The sequence below is a fragment of the Solanum dulcamara genome, chromosome 2 (assembly GCF_947179165.1).
Source record: "Solanum dulcamara chromosome 2, daSolDulc1.2, whole genome shotgun sequence".
Lineage (NCBI taxonomy): Eukaryota > Viridiplantae > Streptophyta > Magnoliopsida > Solanales > Solanaceae > Solanum > Solanum dulcamara.
In genome coordinates, this window is record NC_077238.1 from 75,906,418 (window position 1) to 75,927,425 (window position 21,008).

The window sequence follows — 21,008 nt, forward strand, 5'->3', positions numbered from 1 at the left end:
CCCAAATCGGGTACCAAAAATCTGGTGGGAGACCCCTACCCCTCAAAGAAAAGAAAAAAACATGAGAACTGCATTATTAAAGCAACTTCATTTCGAAAAGCATAAGCTATTCATGAACTTTTCTAGTTCAATTGTCAACACAAGTGTCAAGTTGTTATCTAAAATATCCTTCTCATGAAAATGATGATGGAACAATTATGAAAAGAGAACAAGATATTTCATATAAACTCAGAGATGCAATGGTTAGCATTAGCAAGATTTTATGGATTAGAAGAGTCATAAAAGATTTGATCTTTTTCTTGGGACATAAGTATATAGTTTCGAATCATAATATACTATAAGTTATGCCATGCACTCTTACAGCTTGTTTGGATGATGATTTTTTGTGGTATGGTTTGATTTCATGGTTTTGTAACCATGAAAACCCTCAATTTTTGAAACCACCAAGTTGGTGGTATCTCATTGTTTACTTAATTTTTTTTCAATTATATTTTTGATTTTAAATAATTCTAATTTAACCTTTATTCTTTATTAAACATTACCTTGATATATTTACTACTTTCACTGTCGTATACTCGTATTACTCATTCTCCTCCGCAACAATTTTGAATCTATTAGCGCTCGACTTTGTATCAGGTAAAATTTCTTCATGGTGATGCTACAATGACTTCATGTGGAAATCACAACAAATTCTATTGGTCTTTGGGCAATATCTTTTTTCTGGTCTGTTTTCGTTGAAACCTTGAGCGTGTTTGGCATGTAACTTCTTTGTTCACTGTCGTATTACTCATTCTCCTCCGCAACAATTTTCATAAATTTATCAGTTACGAAATAGTATCATATAGTCAAACCAAACAATAAAATTATCATTAAACAATAGCAAATCATACAGTTTATCCAAACATAGTATTATACCATACATTATGAAATCATGAGAAACCACCATTCTATCAGAGTGTTAAAGAACTTATGCCTTGTTATACATAAGTTCAAATCCCAAAAAGGCAAAAATTAAATATTAGTTCACTTGAAGTGGCAAAAATTAAAGACCAGTTCATTTGAAGACCAATCAGTTCAACTAAATGAAATTGTAATACGGAGTATAAAGAACATTGGAATGACCAGACAATGCTCAACAAAATAAGATATTAATAATTGTTGAGGAAACTTTAAACAAAATAAATATTAAATATAAAGAGAGCACAAAATGAATTCTTTTAGAACAATGTGTAATATATTATAATATCTAATACATCTGCACATCTTTTTCGTTCAAATGCTTCAAATTAAATTGTCTATCTTCACTAATTCGATGCGGAAAACAATCATCATATTGAGAACCTTGCCGACGACTTCCTCTAACAATTTCTTTCGGAATTGTCTACTCATGATCGATGTTTCGATTATCGTACGGATCGAATATAAAAGACAATAAATTCAATAATTTTTTGCGTCATATCTTCTAAAATCAAAAGTTATATATCCTCTGGTTTGTAACTTCTACATGCGTTTACGATATTTACTATATTTCATATGAGTTATCTATTATAGAGAGTTTTATGATATTTTTCTCACACCATATTTTAGTATCTGTACGATTCAATGAAATTCATTAATCGAACATACTCAAAACCCCATCCCCAATGAGGGCCCTCTTGAAGTAGAAGGATAAGCATTGCATAAAATACATTTATTAATATATTAATATGAGAATGGGTTGATAGAAAGTAATTATAAATGTGGTCCAAAGTGATTAAAATTATTTAAATATTTATATTAATTAAATAATTTAATCTTAGTAAGTACTATGAATTAAAATGAAAATAACGTTTTTTTTTGTCATGAAAATGAAAATAACTTATCTGCACGCAATGTTAAAACCAAAACCAATGGATTCAAGATACTTGTCTTTCGTATACATATTTATGGCTTAACCATAACTAAGTTATACATATTCTCATTTTAATTGTTTATAGCTAATATTAAATTATTTGATTTGATATAAATACTAGGCGCTACGTATTTTACTCTCCTTTCTAACTGTATATTAATTTTAGACAAAAATGAACTGCTGTAATTACCACAGACAACCTCGATTTTCATTTGTCGCAGAAAAGAGAAAATAATAGAAATATTTTTTAATTTAAAAATGTGAGAATACAAATTTGATGTTCTACAAATAGCCTTTGATACTTCATTTTCGGTGTTTGGATTCACATTGAGACTATCAGACTGGCCTAAATTTTAATTCGCATATTGCAAAGTTTATTTCTGAGAGTGAGTACTTTCACATGATTTTTTTAAATTCAAAACTCAAACCCAAAATTTTTAACTAAAAATAAAAAAAATTCAATCGCTCGAGCACTAACTAATGTCTCTTTGATACTTCACCTTAATTAGGTTTTCAACTTCTAACTCTTTGTAATGTAGCACAATAAAGACAAAAGCATTGTGTAATTATGTTTTATTTATTTTGGGAATCCAACATCAAATATGACAAGAATCATAAGAATATTACCTTAAAATCTATGACATCCACACTAAATATTTCTCACTATGTGCTTCCCTAGATATTATAGGGTCCCTACAATAGACAAGAATTTTTTGAGAATATTGTTCATTGAACCTAGATAAAAAGATGTAATTAAAAAATATTTTCTTCTTATTATATAATATTGTATGAAATTGTTAGACAATACCACAAGCATTCTGTGACTTTGTCTAAAACATTTACTATATTATAATATAGCAGTAGTATATATTCTCAGGATCAAAATTAATTGTTGATAGCACATGAATAACTTCCAAGATTTTATTGTTAAAATATTTCTTGCAGTTGCTTTCTTTGGCAGTAATTAATGATATGCAACCCAAAATTAGATGGGATTTATTAGGAAATTAAATTCCATTCTCTCCTGATGCTGATTCAATGCACCAATTTTGTCTTCATCACATATATTCTCAATATATATAAGATATCGAATATACTTTTTTTTTAATTCATCCATATTTTCTTTTTTTCCTCAAGTGTGAGGCAAATGACACCCTCCGACTTCCTTGGTTCATTAGGTTGTGGTGCACTCCCCAAATCACTAGGGTCTACTTCTGCAGGACCCAATTATAATTTTTCCATTACTCAAATCGTTCGAGAAATAAAATTAACTCTTCTTACATTATAAAATCGTTAAAATTCTAAATTCATCATCACTTACCGGTCAAAACTAGTCAACTTGGTTAGATTTGGGATCTAATATTCAAACGACTAGAAATAATGGCATTATTTGATTGATGTCTCCTATAAGGAAGGCAATAAATTGAATGCATACAAATGAACCTGCCATAGCTTGTTGCATGCATTCATTTTCAAATTTAATGATTGCAACTGTTGATGATCATTCCACAAATGATTAAGTGACATCTGGCCACTTCAACTAATTTGATAGTATGTACATCTTTTGACAAACAAAAAAAATAATTTTAAAAAAATGAGACATTTCGTACTACATCTATGATGAATTCTTTCTTTTTAAAAATAAAATAAAATTGGGGTGAGGAAAAGAAAAACAGGGAGGAGATTATACAACGTGAAGAATTGAATCTTTCATCAAATACAATAATAGTTTAGATAATCAATCAACTGAATTATTAAGATTTTCCATCTATAATGAATTCCAATTAAGTCTTGATCATTTTTTTTGTATAACCAACTAATATTCGATACTCACTCTTGATTAATTCAAATTTGTACATTGTAGAGCTTATAAAAAAGAGAAACATTTTTATCAAGATGTTTTTTATTTTTAAAACTCAAACTCAAGATCTTTGATTAAAACACAAAGATTTCATCCATTCTACTAAATTCTCTGGTGATCATGAAGCTAGCATTTAGCCATAAATTTAGTTAATTTTTTTAAAAAAATAATATGAATTTTTGATGTTTGCTGCAAAATGATATTTGAAATCTGAAGTTATGTTTGAACATGTATTTTTTTTTTGAAACTCCAGGATAACCCGCAGCTGTTACAACCTCTGCCATAGCCTCTATCCTTCGGGTGAGCACTCTGTGGTGAGCACTTTGTTCGTACTGGGTAAATCTCCCATTGTGTAATAGCCTGTAAACCATATAGGAGATGTAAATCGCACTAGGCAAGCCTTATGCGACAGGCTTGACTCAAAAGACATTAAAGAGGGATCGATTCCAAGTCATCCGTATGAATGACCACCCTTCAAGCCATCCCGAAGGACTGAACATGTAATTTACTTAAAAAAGAATAGAAGTTTTTTAATTGAGAATTGTTGGAAATTTAGAAGTTTTGAAAACAATTTTTCAAGAATTAACCAAATTTCAAGAATCGACAATCTTTAAGAAAAATTGAGAGCTACCAAAAAATTGAGACCCTGAATCATTGTTTTAATGGTCTTATGATCGAATTGACCACATAATATGAACCCAAGGTAATAGGAAAATTCACTCTCCGGCGGCTAAAAAATTTCCACGTGTTTCCCTACATTGAATTCAAGACATTTAAAAGAATCAAATGTTGGAGAGTTTTAAAATTAATTGTTACATTATTATTAGTGGAAGAAAGCTCGTGATAACTTGTACTATGGTGACAAATAGATGGTGAACAATTATTTATCCTTTGCAAACACTTCAATTGATTTTGCAACTTCCATTTTATTAGTACTTTTTTTTTTCTCAATTTATGATAGAGCAAATTTCATAAATAGCAAAGAGATGAAACTTAATAAGTCTTTTTAGCTATAATTTACCTAATTATGCTCTATAGTTATAATTCCATTTCCTGTGCTAACTTCCATTTGTAAATCTAGCTTTTTAAAAAAATATGATACTTGATTGAGTACTAAGTTGAAGAACATTTTTAAAAAAAAAAAGAATTGGTCTCTAACAAACATATAAATGTTATGTGACTACAAATCATCACATTTAAAATAAAATGAGGAGTTTAAAGGTTAATTAATTTAAAATACAAAAGGAAAATAATACTTATATTTCAAAAAAGAAAAATATTTACCCTTAAATGTCCCATTACTTTCATACCTCATTTTTATTTTAAAATGACATAAATTTATTTTAAAATTCGCGCACTGATGTCATACTGACTTCACTGTCCACCCACATGATACCGATAGGATATCAATATACTGACGGAGTATCACAGAGGATTAAGTTTAGTCCTATATGATACCAATATGGTATCAATATACCAACAAAGTATTACAAAGAATATATTTACAAATTTAGAGTTTAATAAATAATATTGTGATTTAATAATTCTCTTAATTTTTTATTTTTATTTCTTAAAAAAAGAGATCAATCCTATATGATACCAATATGATATCAATATATCTATGGAGTATCACATACGATTATTTCATAGCAGTGATGCGCTAAATTAAAAGGGAGAAAGTAAGGTAAGAGGATAAATAATTTGCGCAATGACTCTATTAAGGGTAAATAGTTCGGATTGAATCCAATTTAGATAAATAGTTTCACAACTGGGTCTATTTTATATAACTTCCCCCCCCCCCCCCCAAAAGTATTGTATTATTCTTTTTCTATTTAGCCGACTAAAAAGAAAATAACATCACTAGGATTTTGAACCATTTGAGAATTTTTGATCCTTTATATTCAATATGTAGGCATAAGATATTCAGAATTTTCCCTTTAATCCTATGATATATAGTGATATATAGGGGTGTGTAAAAATCGAATTGACCAATAAATTAAATCGAAAAAAATGTTATTGGATTATTATTATTGGGTTTTTAATGATTTTATAAAAAAAATTATTGGGTTATTGGTTCGATATTGGTTTTTAATATTGAGTTATTGAGTAAACCGATAACCCATTAAGACAATAGTAATTTACTACTTTATCCCTAAATAAATATTAAATATTAATATCAATATCTTATTGTCTTAGTTCTTTTATTTGTGTTACACTTGAAGAGTTCTTTTCATGCTAGTCACTATTGTTTCTATTTTATGAGTATTCCATAAAATTATATTATTGTCTTGTCGGGTCAAATTATTGGAGGAGTCATATAATTATTTTATGAGCATCTTTTTATTGGTTAAACTAAAAACCGAACCGTTAAAAATCAAAATCGATAAACCGAAAACCGATAAAAAATATCTTATTGATTTGTTATTGATTTAACATATTTTAAAATCAAAAATTGATAAACCAAACCGATAATATATAAAATTGAACTGAATCGATTGATGCACACCCCTATTAATAGAAAAGGAAGGAAAAGAAAATTCAAATATAGCTGCACGAAGTGAAGTTCGATAATGATGATTGGTGTCTATTAAATTCACTCAAAGTACTTTTCGACATCGGTGGAATTTCTTTACTCTTAATCATATCAAATTAGATTTCAAATTTGAATTCTTGAGAATAATTTTTTTTTGTTAGAATATTATCCTAAGAAATGCACTTTACAATATACAAACTTAAATTTAATTGAATTTCAGTATAAATATCAAACATCATCGGCCCAAAAAAAAACCATCATCAAGATTAAGTTGATGTAGTAAATAGTTACGAAATTTTATTGGGAGGAACCTTTTGTTACTATTTCAGAAATGACTATTCGAGTATGATTTCTCTGACTCGTGTTTCTTTTTTCTTATCTAGCTAATTTTAATTTTTTTTTTTGTGTACAATAAGTAAGGTCAAAATTAATAGTGAACTTATAAATTAACGAGCTATTCTAGAGTTTGGGTGTAACGTATAAACACTATTTAATTTTATTGATCTCAAGATTATCTTAATTAAAGCATTTAAAATAAACTCATTAACGAGCTAGTCTAGAGCATGAGGATGACATACACTGCTTAATTATACACTGCTTAATTTTACTAATATATGAAGATTTTCTTAAAGCAATAAGATTACGATTTAATTATGTGGAAACAAATCAATACAATAAGTTAAGGATGAGCTTACTCTAATTAATGTGAAATTGAGACGTAATTGATTAATTGATTGATACTTGATAATACATCATAATCAATCAGGTAATCACGCTCTTCAAATTTATGTAAAAGGGTCGATATAAGGGGCGAGACACTTAATTTTTAGCGTGAATTCAAATTTAGATTTTTTTCAATATTTTTTAATACAAAAGTTATATATTAAATGTGTTATTCCTGCAAAGAAATCCAACAAAAAATTACATAAAAATGTATAAGTTAATACAGTCAGGGGTCGTTTGGGATAAGGGATAAAAATAAATAGTTCTACAATAAAAAAATAGTTCAGGAGTAAAATTTTGATGTATTGTTTGATTGTCAAATTTGGGATAACTTATCCCACCATTTATACCATATTGATGGGATAAGTTATTCCATAATCATGATGGGATAAGTTATCGCAAAATAGCTAATCTCAGATTAATTAATATTGGATAACTTGTTCCCAACCAAACGACCTCTTAATTTTCAAAATATAAAAAGCACCACTTAAAACTAGAATGAGCAAAAGAAAATTTTTATTTGTAGGTAACAAAATTCATCCTTAATCCTATTTAGTGATAAATTAATGATAAATTATGTTAGCTACAAGCTAGTTAGCACCTGATAAAGTTCGTAACTATTCAAATCTTTTATTTATGTGAAATAGAATTTGAGAAATCACAGCATAAAAATATTTAATTTCATTAATAATATATCTCCACATAAAATAAGACAGAGAGATCATTAATATTGAAGAAGAGTTATATAAGCTTCATCTTTATTTAAGAAATATTATAACAAATAGATCATTCTAGAGTCTAGAGGTTTTTATGTCCACTAATTATTTAAATTAAAATTCCACACATGATGTTAGATTTGCTACTTTAAAAAGTCTAAAACAAGGAATGGCAAATGATGATATTGTCTGTGAATGACCAAACTACCGAGAATGGACCATGTGTAACTACTTTTTAATTTTCTATTATGTACTATACTACTACTACTACTAATAAATTATTATTATTATAGACTATATAATTTAGTGCCAAATTATGTGCACCAACATGTTTCAAAAACTTGAATCCAAACCATGTGATTGCAGCACAAGGTCCCACTATTTGAATTAGGTCTCGTGAATTGTGCTGGAAAATAGTACACACCGAAAACATTTCAGAATCTTACTGCTTACACGAATTATAAACAATAACCACAAATACATATCACATATAAAGTATGTTGGAAATTAATTCAAAAAATACCTCTTAAAGCGTAAACAAATATCTTAAAGCAAGTCAGACTTCAATTCTACGATCTTCTATAGTGATTCCAAATGAACTCTCTCAATATTGGGTGAGCAAGTATCGTATAAAAAACTATTTGTCTTTAATTTTAGGTCAGAAGAATTCCTATTTATAGAGATTTCTTTCCAATCTAAAAAGGAGAGGAAAACCACGGTCTTTTTCTTTCAAGGAATAAAACACACGTTCCTTTTTCTTATTTTTTAGAAAATAGAATTCTGAGTTCTAGTTAAATATGAGCATTGTAGAGACTACTGAATTAATTACTGAGGCTTATTATTGTGAAAATAATTCCAAAAATTAATTTGAATTATTCTTACCATAATAAATTATAAATCATTTCACTAGAAATTCGTAATTGCACTCCTCTATTTATATTTCAAAATTCTCCATTAAACACTTATGTAATTCCTCATGTTAAGATTACAGATACTAATCAATAAATTAAATTACTGATGAATTTAATTCAATGATTAATTTTCTTTAGAACAATACTTAACTTATTTCATGTGGCAGATTCATAATTCTACCGGCCGAGTTTGCACATGAAAACTTATAAGCTTCTCATAAAAAGGTGTATCATCAATTTTTATATTGAAACATGGATTTCATCAACGTAACTAACTAATTATATCATCAATATATATTACTATCATCCAATCTACCAGGTATATTGACCCATCTCAGAATCTCACCTTTTAATAAATCAAAACGATAATTAATATATACAGATCATAATCGTTATATCAAAATTGAGAATATAAGTACATTTAATAGTTGAGAGAACTTGTTTTTATCATCCAGTCTAAAACATCTATCTCTACTCGGTCCTGTTCAATACATACAAAATGCACTAGCACGAGAAGTTAGAACTATACCATTCTCATAATCAAGATAAATTACATTTAATCTCGTGCTACAATCTTTCTGATGGTTTGTCCAAAATTTCATCTACAATTGTGAACTATAACTTTTAACTTGTAAGAACTGATGATTTAATTTTCTGTGTATAAGCTCAAACTCTATACACCAAATCATCTACTATAAAAGTTGAAGACACATATACGACAAAATGATCTATTTAATGTAACACTTTATTGAATTGACTAAATAAATAAATAATTGTTCAATAAATAATACTATATCTAACAAATTGGACAATGATATTCTCTCCGTCCCAAAATAAATATTATCTTAATAACAGTTATATTTATTAACATATAATTTATATAACTATTTTTATTTGATAAATGTCTCTTGAAACATGAATATTATTAAAAAAATAAAATATAAAAATATAATTAGAAACATATGTTGATTTTTATTTTAAATTTCGAAAATGTCATTTAACTATTTTGGGACAAATTATTTTTATTAAAATGAGATTTATTTTGCGGCGGAGGAGTAATTAAAACACTAAGGATATATATGTTTGTTAGGGACGGAAGTATTTTTCTATTTTCCCGTGTTTTGTTGGTCGAAAAAGTTTTTAAAATATTTTATCTAGAGAAATAACTTCTCTTGTGAAGAGGTGGGGGTATAAGATTTAAATTTGATGACTTTCTAAATCTTAGAATGGCAGTACAGATGTTAAAAATTGGATTTTAAATTTTATTTTCATACATACTTAGTAATTTTTTTTACAAAAACAAATACAAAATCTAAACTAAAGATCGATACTTTGATCGAACCTGTCGAGTTCTAATTTTGAGGCTGAGGTAACTATCGTCGCATAGCTTTCGATATTTTTTTTATTTTTTTTTAACTATGACTCATCCTAGTAATTAGTGATTCTTTAAGTCTTCTTCATTTTAACTTCTAAAAACAGCTTACCCCCGATAAAAATAGAGAAAACATGTTTCATAAGTGATGTTTCATGGTGATGGGCTCATCTCACCCTCTCTTTCACCCCATGACCTGTTAGGGTTTGCCATTACCTAATTATTTGGATTTTAGGATAATTGTGTTTCACTTCGAAAATGATTTCTCAGTGGAAAAGGACTCTAATTTCATATCTACCTTTTTTTTGGAGGAATAATTTGGACTTCTATAAATTAAAGATCAGTATTTTTCATAATAACATGATAATATCCACAATGAATTTAAGAAGCCTTACTTATGAGAAGATTATTCTGCTAATATTGTTTATGCTTTTTATATTAGTTTTTTCGATATATAAGTTAATTACTTGATCAAATCATATTAAATATTATATTTCTTTTATTATAATTTTCTTTATAGTCTGATTTGTCGTCTTTATTAAAATTTACAATTATTAACTTCCGCATTGCATCATTTTATTTTAATCCCAACAACCCCACAAATATTTGTCTACTTACCTACCAAATATTAAAAGCACGTAAAAAAATCACTTATTTTTCATTTTTAAATAATAATAATAATAATCATAATAATAATAATAATAATAATAATAATAATAATAATAATAATAATAATAATAATAATAATAATAATAATAATAAAAAGGAAAGAAGTGAGAACAGAATATGACTTTTAGAGAAGAACTTATGAGAAGACATTTTGCTGTACACCACCTTATATTATAATTTTAAGATTGAGTTCCACTCATATGCTTCATAATAATAGTTTTTTTAATCTTTCTTAATAAGAAAGAAAAATATAAAAAAGTAAAAAGTTAAAGACAGCCAAAAGACGTGTGTTTGAGAGAAATGAATGTTCTTTTTGTTGAAATCGATTACCCATATTTTTATTTTGTTCTTAGAAGATTCCATTTCTTGATTAGGTGAACCGCAAAGGATAACTTTAGTACATAATCTAATAAAAGTGCTCAATTAAGTATCTTTGTAAGTTTTTTCTATTAAGTTGTATACACGAACGATATAAAAATAGGATTATTGTAGTTTAATCTATTATAATAAAGGAAAAAGGTTTAAATATGCCATTGAACTTTGAGAAAAAGTTTATTTATGCCATCCGTTAAAAGTTTGACTCATTTATGTCATTTACGTTTGAGAAAAGGCTCATCCATGCCATTATTTGTTAACTGAAATGGCATAGATGAGCCAAACTTTTAACAGATGACATAGATGAGCATTTTCTCAAAGTTCGATGATATATTTAAATATTTTTCATTTTAAATAATAATTTAGTTAATGACGTGGCCGAATAATAATTGACCACGTGTACAAAATAGTTTTGTAAAATGAAAAATATTTTTAGTTTACAAATAATGGCATGGATGAGTCTTTTCTCAGACGAAAATGACAAAAATGAGCCAATTTTTTAACGGATGACATAGATGAGCCTTTTCTCAAAGTTCGATGACATATTTGAACCTTTTTCTTAAAATAAATTAGTATGTGACACTCATGATGGAGGACGGATCAATAAGTGTTGATAAAAAAAATGATTAACTGACTTCTAGACTGACAAACTTTTGAAGAAAAAATGCATATAACATGCTAGATGAATTTCACATTGAAATGAAAATGAATCGAATTTTAAAGACATATAACAAATTTATATAATGTACACTTTTTTGGGCTCGATGCAAGTATAATCTAAGAAACAAATTTGTGAGATCGGTTCGACCAAAACTAACAATATAAGCCTCGACTTAGATTGTGACAGATTACAAATTAATATAGGATTTTCTCTATAATTATAATTTTTTTTATATATATATATTATATATTATTTGTGCAAAAAACTTACTCTCTCAGTACTACCACATCATTTTGTATTTGTGCATTACGGGAGGGGAAAAAGAAGAAATATTGAAAGGGAGGTGCCGAAAGAAGGCAAGAAAATAAATAAATATGAGAGAAATAGGACAAGAAGGAAATGGGGTCAAAAGAAATGAGAAGAGAAATAACTAAGGGAATTAAAGAAGAAAATAATAACTAGAGGACAAGTTTCATATGCTAATTAAATATCTTAATTTATTTGATCTCGAAAATCTCCTTATCCACAAGCCAACTAATCATTTTTCAATTTGTCCTCCAATTTGATAGAATCCTTTCATTTTTAATTAAAAAGTTTTAAATTGAGTCGAAATTAAATTTAGAGGCATGATTACGAATTTGTATGAATATAGTAATTTTTGTCGACCAAATATATATATATATATATATATATATATATATATATATATATATATATATATATATATATATATATGTGTGTGTGAGAGAATTTAGTTATTATTATAATATTACTCGAGATCATCATAGGAGCCCATAAATATCAAATATTGACTCCATTTTTTAGAACACTTTCTTCTTTAGTGATTTTCATGCGACACAAATTCAAATATATCGAGATCTCACAACAAATATTGAACATTCGGTAAAAAAATTCAAAAAGGAAAAAACCAAAGGGCAAAGCTAAGAAACTAGAACTCCCTCTGTTTCAATTTGTGTGACATATTTTATACTATGGTCAGTATAAAAAAGAACGATAAATTTTTATATTTAATAACAATTTAACTTTAAAATACTCACTTTATCCATAATAAAATAATTTGTATTCCATAAATATCTATGACTTATTTTAAACTATAATTATTTAAAAAATTCTATCTTAAATTTCATATAACAAGATGATATAAATTGAGACTCAGAGAGTCAGTAAGTCAGTACTATTTTGGTGAAAACGTAGCCAGTGTCTCACCTACAGCTCACTAAGGAAAAGTAGTTAACTGTTATCATTACAACCAGCTTGCAACCAACTAAAAGCCCTATTAAAGAAACCGCGTTTTCCTTTTTTCTTTTTCCCTTTATTTCCTCTTTGGATTTTCCTTTGTTTTTTTTCCTGACTTTAAATCCATATAAATACCCATCGATATACTCACATTCTCACCTCACTTTCCACCAAAATCTCCTAAAAAAAAAGAAATGGATTCTTCTTGTTCAAAAAAATTCCTTCTTCTCTTTGTTACATTGTTGAATTTTTTCAACATTTCATTAGCAAAAAATGCCCCTTTTTCTATGTCATTTCCTCTTACTTCAACACAATTATCACATAATTCATCATCTAAAGCTCTTTTTCTTTCTTCCCTTATGGCTACAAAAACTATGCCTAGAGTTCCATCTTTGAATTATAAATCAACTTTTAAATATTCAATGGCTCTTATTATTACACTTCCTATAGGGACACCACCACAAAATCAACAAATGGTATTGGACACTGGTAGCCAACTTTCTTGGATTCAATGCCACAAGAAAATTCCAAAAATACCCCCTCCAACGACTTCGTTTGATCCTTCTTTGTCCTCTTCTTTTTCCGTCCTTCCTTGTAGTCATCCTTTGTGTAAGCCAAGAATTCCCGATTTTACCCTTCCAACATCGTGTGACCAAAATAGGTTGTGCCACTACTCGTACTTCTATGCTGATGGTACTTTGGCTGAGGGCAATCTCGTCCGTGAAAAAATTACATTTTTGCGTTCCCAAAGTACCCCTCCTTTGATTCTTGGTTGCGCGACCGAGTCTGATGATGCTGAGGGTATTTTGGGTATGAATCTTGGACGATTCTCTTTTGCCTCCCAAGCCAAGGTACAAAAATTCTCATATTGCGTGCCGATTCGACAAGGTAACCATACCGTGAAACCTACCGGAACATTTTACCTAGGTCAAAACCCAAATTCTCGTACCTTTCGATATGTAAATCTGTTGACTTTCCCTCAAAGTCAACGCATGCCCAATTTAGACCCTCTAGCATACACTATTGGTATGCTAGGGATAAAAGTTGGCGGAAAAAAATTGAATATCTCCGCGAGGGTTTTCCGACCGAATGCTGGTGGTTCCGGCCAGACGATCGTCGATTCCGGCACGGAATATACTTTCTTGGTGGAAGAAGCGTATAATAAGGTGCGAGAAGAAATTGTTAGGTTAGTTGGTCGGAAATTGAAAAAAGATTACGTTTATGGTGGTGCGCTCGACATGTGCTTCGATAGCGCCCATCCGATGGAAATCGGACTATTGATAGGTGACATGACATTGCAATTTGAAAATGGGGTTGATATTTTGATCAATAAAGAAAGGATGTTAGATGAAGTGGAGGGTGGGATCCATTGTGTGGGAATCGGACGGTCAGAATCACTTGGCATTGCAAGTAATATTATTGGCAATTTCCATCAACAAAATCTATGGGTTGAATTTGATTTGAGAAATCGAAGAGTAGGTTTTGGGAAAGGAGAGTGTAATAGGCAATTGTAATGGGCATTATTAATTATATACTACGGTACATATTTCATGAGATTGTTATAAGGGAGAAATTCGAGCATCGACGAGAGATGTGTTCATTCAATATATATTGGATGATAATATGGAGCTGGCCGAGGCTTTAAGTCCTAATTGCATGTTCGAGGCTCAGATCAGTGACATTACGATTCGAGTTATATGATACTTTAATCAATGGTCTCGAGTTAGAGGAGAACTTAGGTCTTGTGCAGAGTAAAATAGTAATTTAGTAATAGATGATAATGAGAACATATAATATGTATGATATGTATATGTACTTGATTAAATTTGCAATTCTTTTATTATATAATATTGTTTTTCCAACATTTAAAGTTTTACTTAAATTTCGTTTGATCTTAGTTCACTTGTAAGATATTTTATAATTTCGAATATATATAAATAAGCTGCGATCAATATCTGATCGACGCATATTGCTTCATGTTTTGTTATTTCGACACCACTTAATAAGTTCGTATAATGATTTTAAAAATTAATTTTCTTAAAGAATAATGCAAAGTAAATATAAGTATAAAGTCTAATTAAAATTTAAAAGTCTAAGAGGATGTTTAACTAAGTTTATTAATTAGCTTAAATTATTATTAGCACTTTTAGTTTGATCAATCTTGTTTTTTTTACAATTTTATCCTAATATTTTTGTAGTCTCTAAAATAATCTTACTAAGATATAACTTTTAATTTTCTCTTTATTCTATTTTCATCCTTTTTATATCTATACAACAAAATAATAACAAATCCAGTAAAATTTCAAATGTAGAATTTGAAGAGCATAGATTATATGCAAATTTGTTTCTATTTAGTGGAGATGAAGAAACTGTTTTCAAAAAACTCTAATTATTTTCGAAAAACTTTCGGATTGATTATATATAGCATATCATATTCCTTTTTATGTATATTTAGGTTTTTTTTTTGGTTGATAAATATTCATGGCAAGATATTTTGTCTCAATGGACAAGAAATTAAAAGCAAATACCAAATAGCCATGTTGTGAACAATGTACATATGCATGCACGCTTTCTGGTCCATATCATTATTTAATTTGTGGGACAGTCTTCAACTAGTGGACTGTCTTGCCGACTACTGACTCATTTTTTTTCTTCTAGTTGTTGGTAGGAACATTAAATTATTGCAATTAATCATAGTTTACTAGATTAGAATGAATAAAGATAATTATGGATTGTCATGATGTTCAACGTGCTAAACACAAGGATTAACGTGAAAATTATCTTATTTTGTGAAGTAGGGGCTAGAAACAATCATGGTCTGATATAATATAAAGAAATAGATCTTGAATTTAACTTAATTTCAAAAAATAATTTAAAAAATAAGGATTTTACAAGCCATATATATAAAGAGACCATACAATCTATAATTAACTAATGTGAGACTTCTTCAACAGAAATAAAGGAGGAGAGTGAAAAGTTTTATAAGACATCGTATAAATAGACATGGTATGCACAATTTGGTGCTCGATAATGTCCTAACTGATTGAGGGCGACAAATTCGTGAGGTTTTGTAATATCCCGGATTTTTTTTTGCAAAGACTCGAACACTTCTCCACGTGTGGGTAGACTCGAACCGAAGGACTTGTAATTTTATATATGAGATAGGATTAATTCTGAAGTATTTGAAGTGTGTTAGATGTGTTTAGGGGTCACAAGGGATCTCTAACACCAAGTCGAGTCCAAAGAATTAGTTTCGACTAAGTTTTCGGATGAGTTAGTATAAGGGTCAACTTCAACGATCATGTCTCCTAAAATAGGATGAATTGGGTGTCCTATGACCTATCAAATTAAAGGTCTTTGAGTCTTCTTTCCAACGCCGCCAAGATTGTAAATTTTGGAGTTCGGAGTCAAAAGTTATGACTATCCTAAGACGGACTAGTACTGCCGGAATTTCAGGCCTGGGTTGTGACTGCAGGAAGCCTGGGCTTGGCTCCGCAGTGGCGCGACGCGCCACTATCGCGCCAGGAACAAGCCTCAGTAGTTTGGTCCCTGGCGCGGCGCGCCATTATTAGGCTTGCAGGGTTTTTAAGCCTATTTTTCAGAACCCAGAAAACTTAGGCTTGGCGTTGTAAGGGCGCGACGCGCCACTATCGCGCCGTAAAACAGCCTCAGCAGTTTGGCCCTTGGCGCGTCGCGCCACTATTAGGTGTGCAGGTTTTAAGCCAATTTTGGCTTGGCGCTGCAGTGGCGCGACGCGCCACTATAGCGCCAGCAGGAAATTTTGCCCAGTTTTCCAGATTTCAAGGAAGGGCAAACTGGACTTTTCCCCTAATTATATATACTCTAGCCTTGGATGATTTGGACCATATTTTCAGTCTTGTGCCTCTCTCTAAAAACCCTAATCTCCATTCTCTTCTCTCCCAAACATCTCCAACAAGATTTGTCCTCAAGAGCTTAAGGATTCAAGATCTTCAAGTCAAGTCTTGGTTTCCGGTGAGATGATCTTCAAGCAAGGTATGTAAGGCTAACCTAAAATATGGATTGAGTTCTTCCATATGCCCATAGATGTGTTAGGTAGAAGTTGTGAAAGATTTGAACCTTTTATGAAGATTTTTCTTAAAATATTTCTAAACTCTAGAATATTTTTATGTACTAGAAATTGATTGGCGATTTTCATGACTTAAATTCTTGAATAGTTATATTTCATATTATTGACTACAAATGAATTTTTTTATATAAATTCATATGTATTGATGGTGTTCTTGAGTTGAGTTTTGTTGAGAGTATGGATTCATGTATTCATTCACATGAACCCAAGATGAGATTTCTTTTTGGTCATAATTTGTCTTGAGTTTGAGATGGATGGTTTGTGTATATGTGTTGATTGGAATGAAAAGAATGAATTGGAATAGTTATGAATGTGAATGACATAAAAAGGATTAAAACATCGGTAGAGCTAGAATGTCACTTTTGTTGCTATAAATGGAATGTGGAATTAAATAAGAATTTTAGAGTAAATGTTTGATGATGATGTGATGACGATGTTTGATGGTGATGTGAATGATGATATTTAAGGATGATGCGATGATGGTGTTTGATGATGATGTGAATGATGATATTTGACGATGATGTGAATGAAGAGGTTATGTTGATGAGGATGTTGTGTGATGAAGTAGATTGGAGTCTAATGTGATTATGTGATATGTGATTTGCATAATTTGATTTAATTGGAGTCTTATGAGCATTTTGAAAATAAATAATCTTTTGAGAAGGAGTTTTAAATAAATGATTGTGAGCATTTTTGCATAAACTATTTATATACTATTTTGAGTTTTAAAGAATGATTATTTTCATCTATGATTTAAAAGAGTTTAAGCATGAGTTGAGTTTGAGAAGTCTTTTAATTATTTTTGAACATGAGTATTTGGAGTATAAATGAGTTGAGCATTTTTACTTTAAAATGTCAATTTTTGAGATTGAGTTGAGATTGTATAAATTTTAAAGAGAAGAGTTTGATGATTTGAGATGAGTCGATTTGAACGAAGGTCCAATGAGGCCAGATGTGATTGAGTTTTGAAAAGAGTCCAATGAGACTAAATGAGTTGATTTGAAAGGGTCCGATGAGACTAAATGAGTATTTTGAGTATTTTACTCACTTGATAGATATGAGCATATTGAGTCTTGAGAGGAGTATCGAGCACTGAATTGGGTAAGAGTATAGTCCATACTCGAACCAATAAACTACGTCGCCAAACGTAGGAGGGGATGGAACCGTTAAAGTCGGATGCTTCCCCAAAATTATTGTCCTGACATTATAGGACTTGGTTGGATTGGATCCATGATTGGTTGATTCGTCCATACCCTGGCAAGGTATGAACGGATGCGGCAACGACGTCAGTTTGTTGTACTATCACTCGCTCATATGGTGATGGTTGTCGGTTAGATAAACTCCCAAATTGAGTGGATTGTGCATGATATGATTGGTTTGATTGAGATTGTTTGATGATTGAGTTGGATTGTATAACATTACTAAGTTCTACTTTGCATATTTATTGAGTTGAGTCCTTTGATTTGATTGTTGAGTTGATTGTATATGATCGGATTGGGTTAGATGCATTGTGACTGGATGGTACATGATTGGGTTGGATGTGTGATTGGATTGGATTAGATGATATGTGATTGACTTAGAGTTGATGGCATGTGATGGATTGGATTAAATGATATATGATTGGATAGTGTATGATTAGATTGGATTGGATGGTTTATGATTGGTCTCTGTCTAAACTATGTTCTTACTTTAGACTTATGACACTTTGATTGAGTCTCTCTTATCTTTCTGATTTGAGATATTTGAACAGATGTTATTCTTCCTTGAGGTATGTTTCATTCTGCCATATTACATACTCGTACATTTTATGTACTGATGTCCATTTGGACCTGCATCATTTCATGATGCAGCGACAGGTTTAAGAGATCGTCAATAGGAGCACCATTGAGGATCTATTCACACTCAGCGTATTGGTGAGTCCTCCCCTACATTCGGAGGACACCGCTTATGTTATTCTTGTGTCGAGTTAGCCTTTTTCATTTTGATTTAAGGTAGCCATTAATATGTCATTGACACCAATTAGATAGTAGTGATAGATTCTTCATAGACTAGATAGTGATGGATCGATTGAATATTTTTATTTCCTTGAAATTATTCTTGTCAAACTATTTTAATGTCAAAGATTGAAGTTTGATTTGTTGGCCCATGACCTTTCTTTCTTGAGTTAGATTGTTGATTTGGGTTTTGTCCACCAAATATTCTCTTTATTTTAAGTCTTCCGCTGATTGAATGAATGAACGGATGTGTGATCAGGTTATGTGGTTCGCTTGGGAGCCAGAAATGGTTCCTGAGTGCCGGTCTCGTCTAGGGTACCCTCTCGGGGCGTGACAGGTTTGTTGCACCAAAATATATAATACATGACATGAGCTTATGTTATGACTAGAAAATATTATTTCCTTCGTTTCAATTTATTTGTTCTATTTTTTTAGTTATTTAAAAAAGAACGCCTTTTTTTTACAATTCATTAAGTTTAACTTTTTACATGACAATATAACATGTTTAAGATCATATGATTAAAGAATAATCTGGTACATTTGATATATTTTAAATTTAAGTGATATATTTTAAATTTAAGATCACATAAATCAAAAGTCTTCTCTATTGTTTTAATCGTATCAAGTCAAAACAAGACAAACAAATTAAAACAAATGGAGTAGCTATTCGGCCACAATTGAATTGCTTTTAAAGCTCAAATTTTCGAACGGTGACTAAATATAAGTCTTAAAAGTTTGATTGTCGTACATTTTAATCTATGGCAAATCTATTTTTTTATAAAATATATTAAGTGAATGAAAAACTACCATACAACAATGACACTTGAACACATAATATAAATATTTAAAGTGGTATGATAGATAGCTAAACTCTCTTGGACAAAAGTAGGCCAGCCCCTAATAATTGTAATGTGACAACTAATAATTAATTAATGAACCAGAAAATATTATTTATATATTTAAATCTCAGGAAATTAAAATATCATAAAACTGAAATTGTGGCTATGAATTAAAGTTGCAGTAGGACCAATCTAATATATATTGGGAATATATTAATATGAGTAATTTGATTTTTTTTATGTGTTTGACTGAAAATTAGATTTTACAAATTGTGGACCGCAATCTTATGATTAAGATGTTTTAGCTTGTAATTTTTAATTCAAATTAATCCCCTTTTTTTCTTTTTATTACCTTTGCACGAGTCTAATTCTGTTAACGTCACTACAACTACAATGGATTATGCTGGAGTTACTTAGTCACAATAATATAATTATTATTATAGTATATTTAGTGATAATAATATATATAATATGAGTATATATAACAAATATTATGTATACATCATTTTTAACTACTCTAAATGTAATAATATTAACTTAATTATTGCTAAATATTTTTGCGGCAATAAACATTACAACTAAACGAAAACATTATTACTACTAAATATCTCATTTATTATAATGCGTTATTATTATGAGAACTTGCTTGAACCACGTTTATATTTTGTTAATTCTCGTTCTTTTATAATATAAATTATTTAGCATATATATATATATATATATATATATACATACTTGTTTTCTGAAAATAATAGTGTACTTATAATTTTGCTATAGTAAAAGGATAGGCAGAGTAGATCAGGACTTCCTATAAATTGATAACTTCCTATTTATTATATACCTGAATTTTATGTTGTCCTAATTATTCCTTTTAATTTGATAATTTAGTATTCACGATCCTCTTAAACACTGACAATTCATGGAAATGTTGACACATGTGCTGCTATGAATTTTATTTTGTTCATATGACATTTTTAGGATAAAATAATTATTTATTTTATAAGTTCACTAATTAATTAGATTAACTTTTTAGGATAAATTATTTTTTTAAAAAATAATAAAAATAAAATCAAAAAAACAATATTTTGACTATATATA

General features: G+C 29.5%; 1 protein-coding gene and 1 long non-coding RNA gene across 2 annotated transcripts; both read left to right on the top strand.

Moving 5' to 3' along the window:
• Positions 1-13,128: 13,128 nt before the first annotated feature.
• Positions 13,129-14,831, top strand: LOC129880777 (aspartic proteinase PCS1-like). The gene has a single exon (XM_055954969.1). It carries the CDS (start codon positions 13,164-13,166, stop codon positions 14,481-14,483), a length of 1,320 nt encoding a protein of 439 aa, XP_055810944.1. The 5' UTR covers positions 13,129-13,163; the 3' UTR covers positions 14,484-14,831.
• Positions 14,832-16,850: 2,019 nt separating this feature from the next.
• Positions 16,851-19,226, top strand: LOC129877270 (uncharacterized). Its single transcript, XR_008763506.1, has 2 exons — positions 16,851-16,983; positions 18,928-19,226. It is a non-coding gene; the product is annotated as an uncharacterized LOC129877270 (long non-coding RNA).
• The last annotated feature ends 1,782 nt before the right edge of the window (positions 19,227-21,008 follow it).

What these genes read in the sequence shown, in the direction of transcription:
- LOC129880777 (XM_055954969.1), top strand. Translation starts at nt 13,164, where the DNA reads ATGGATTCTTCTTGTTCAAAAAAATTCCTTCTTCTCTTTGTTACATTG.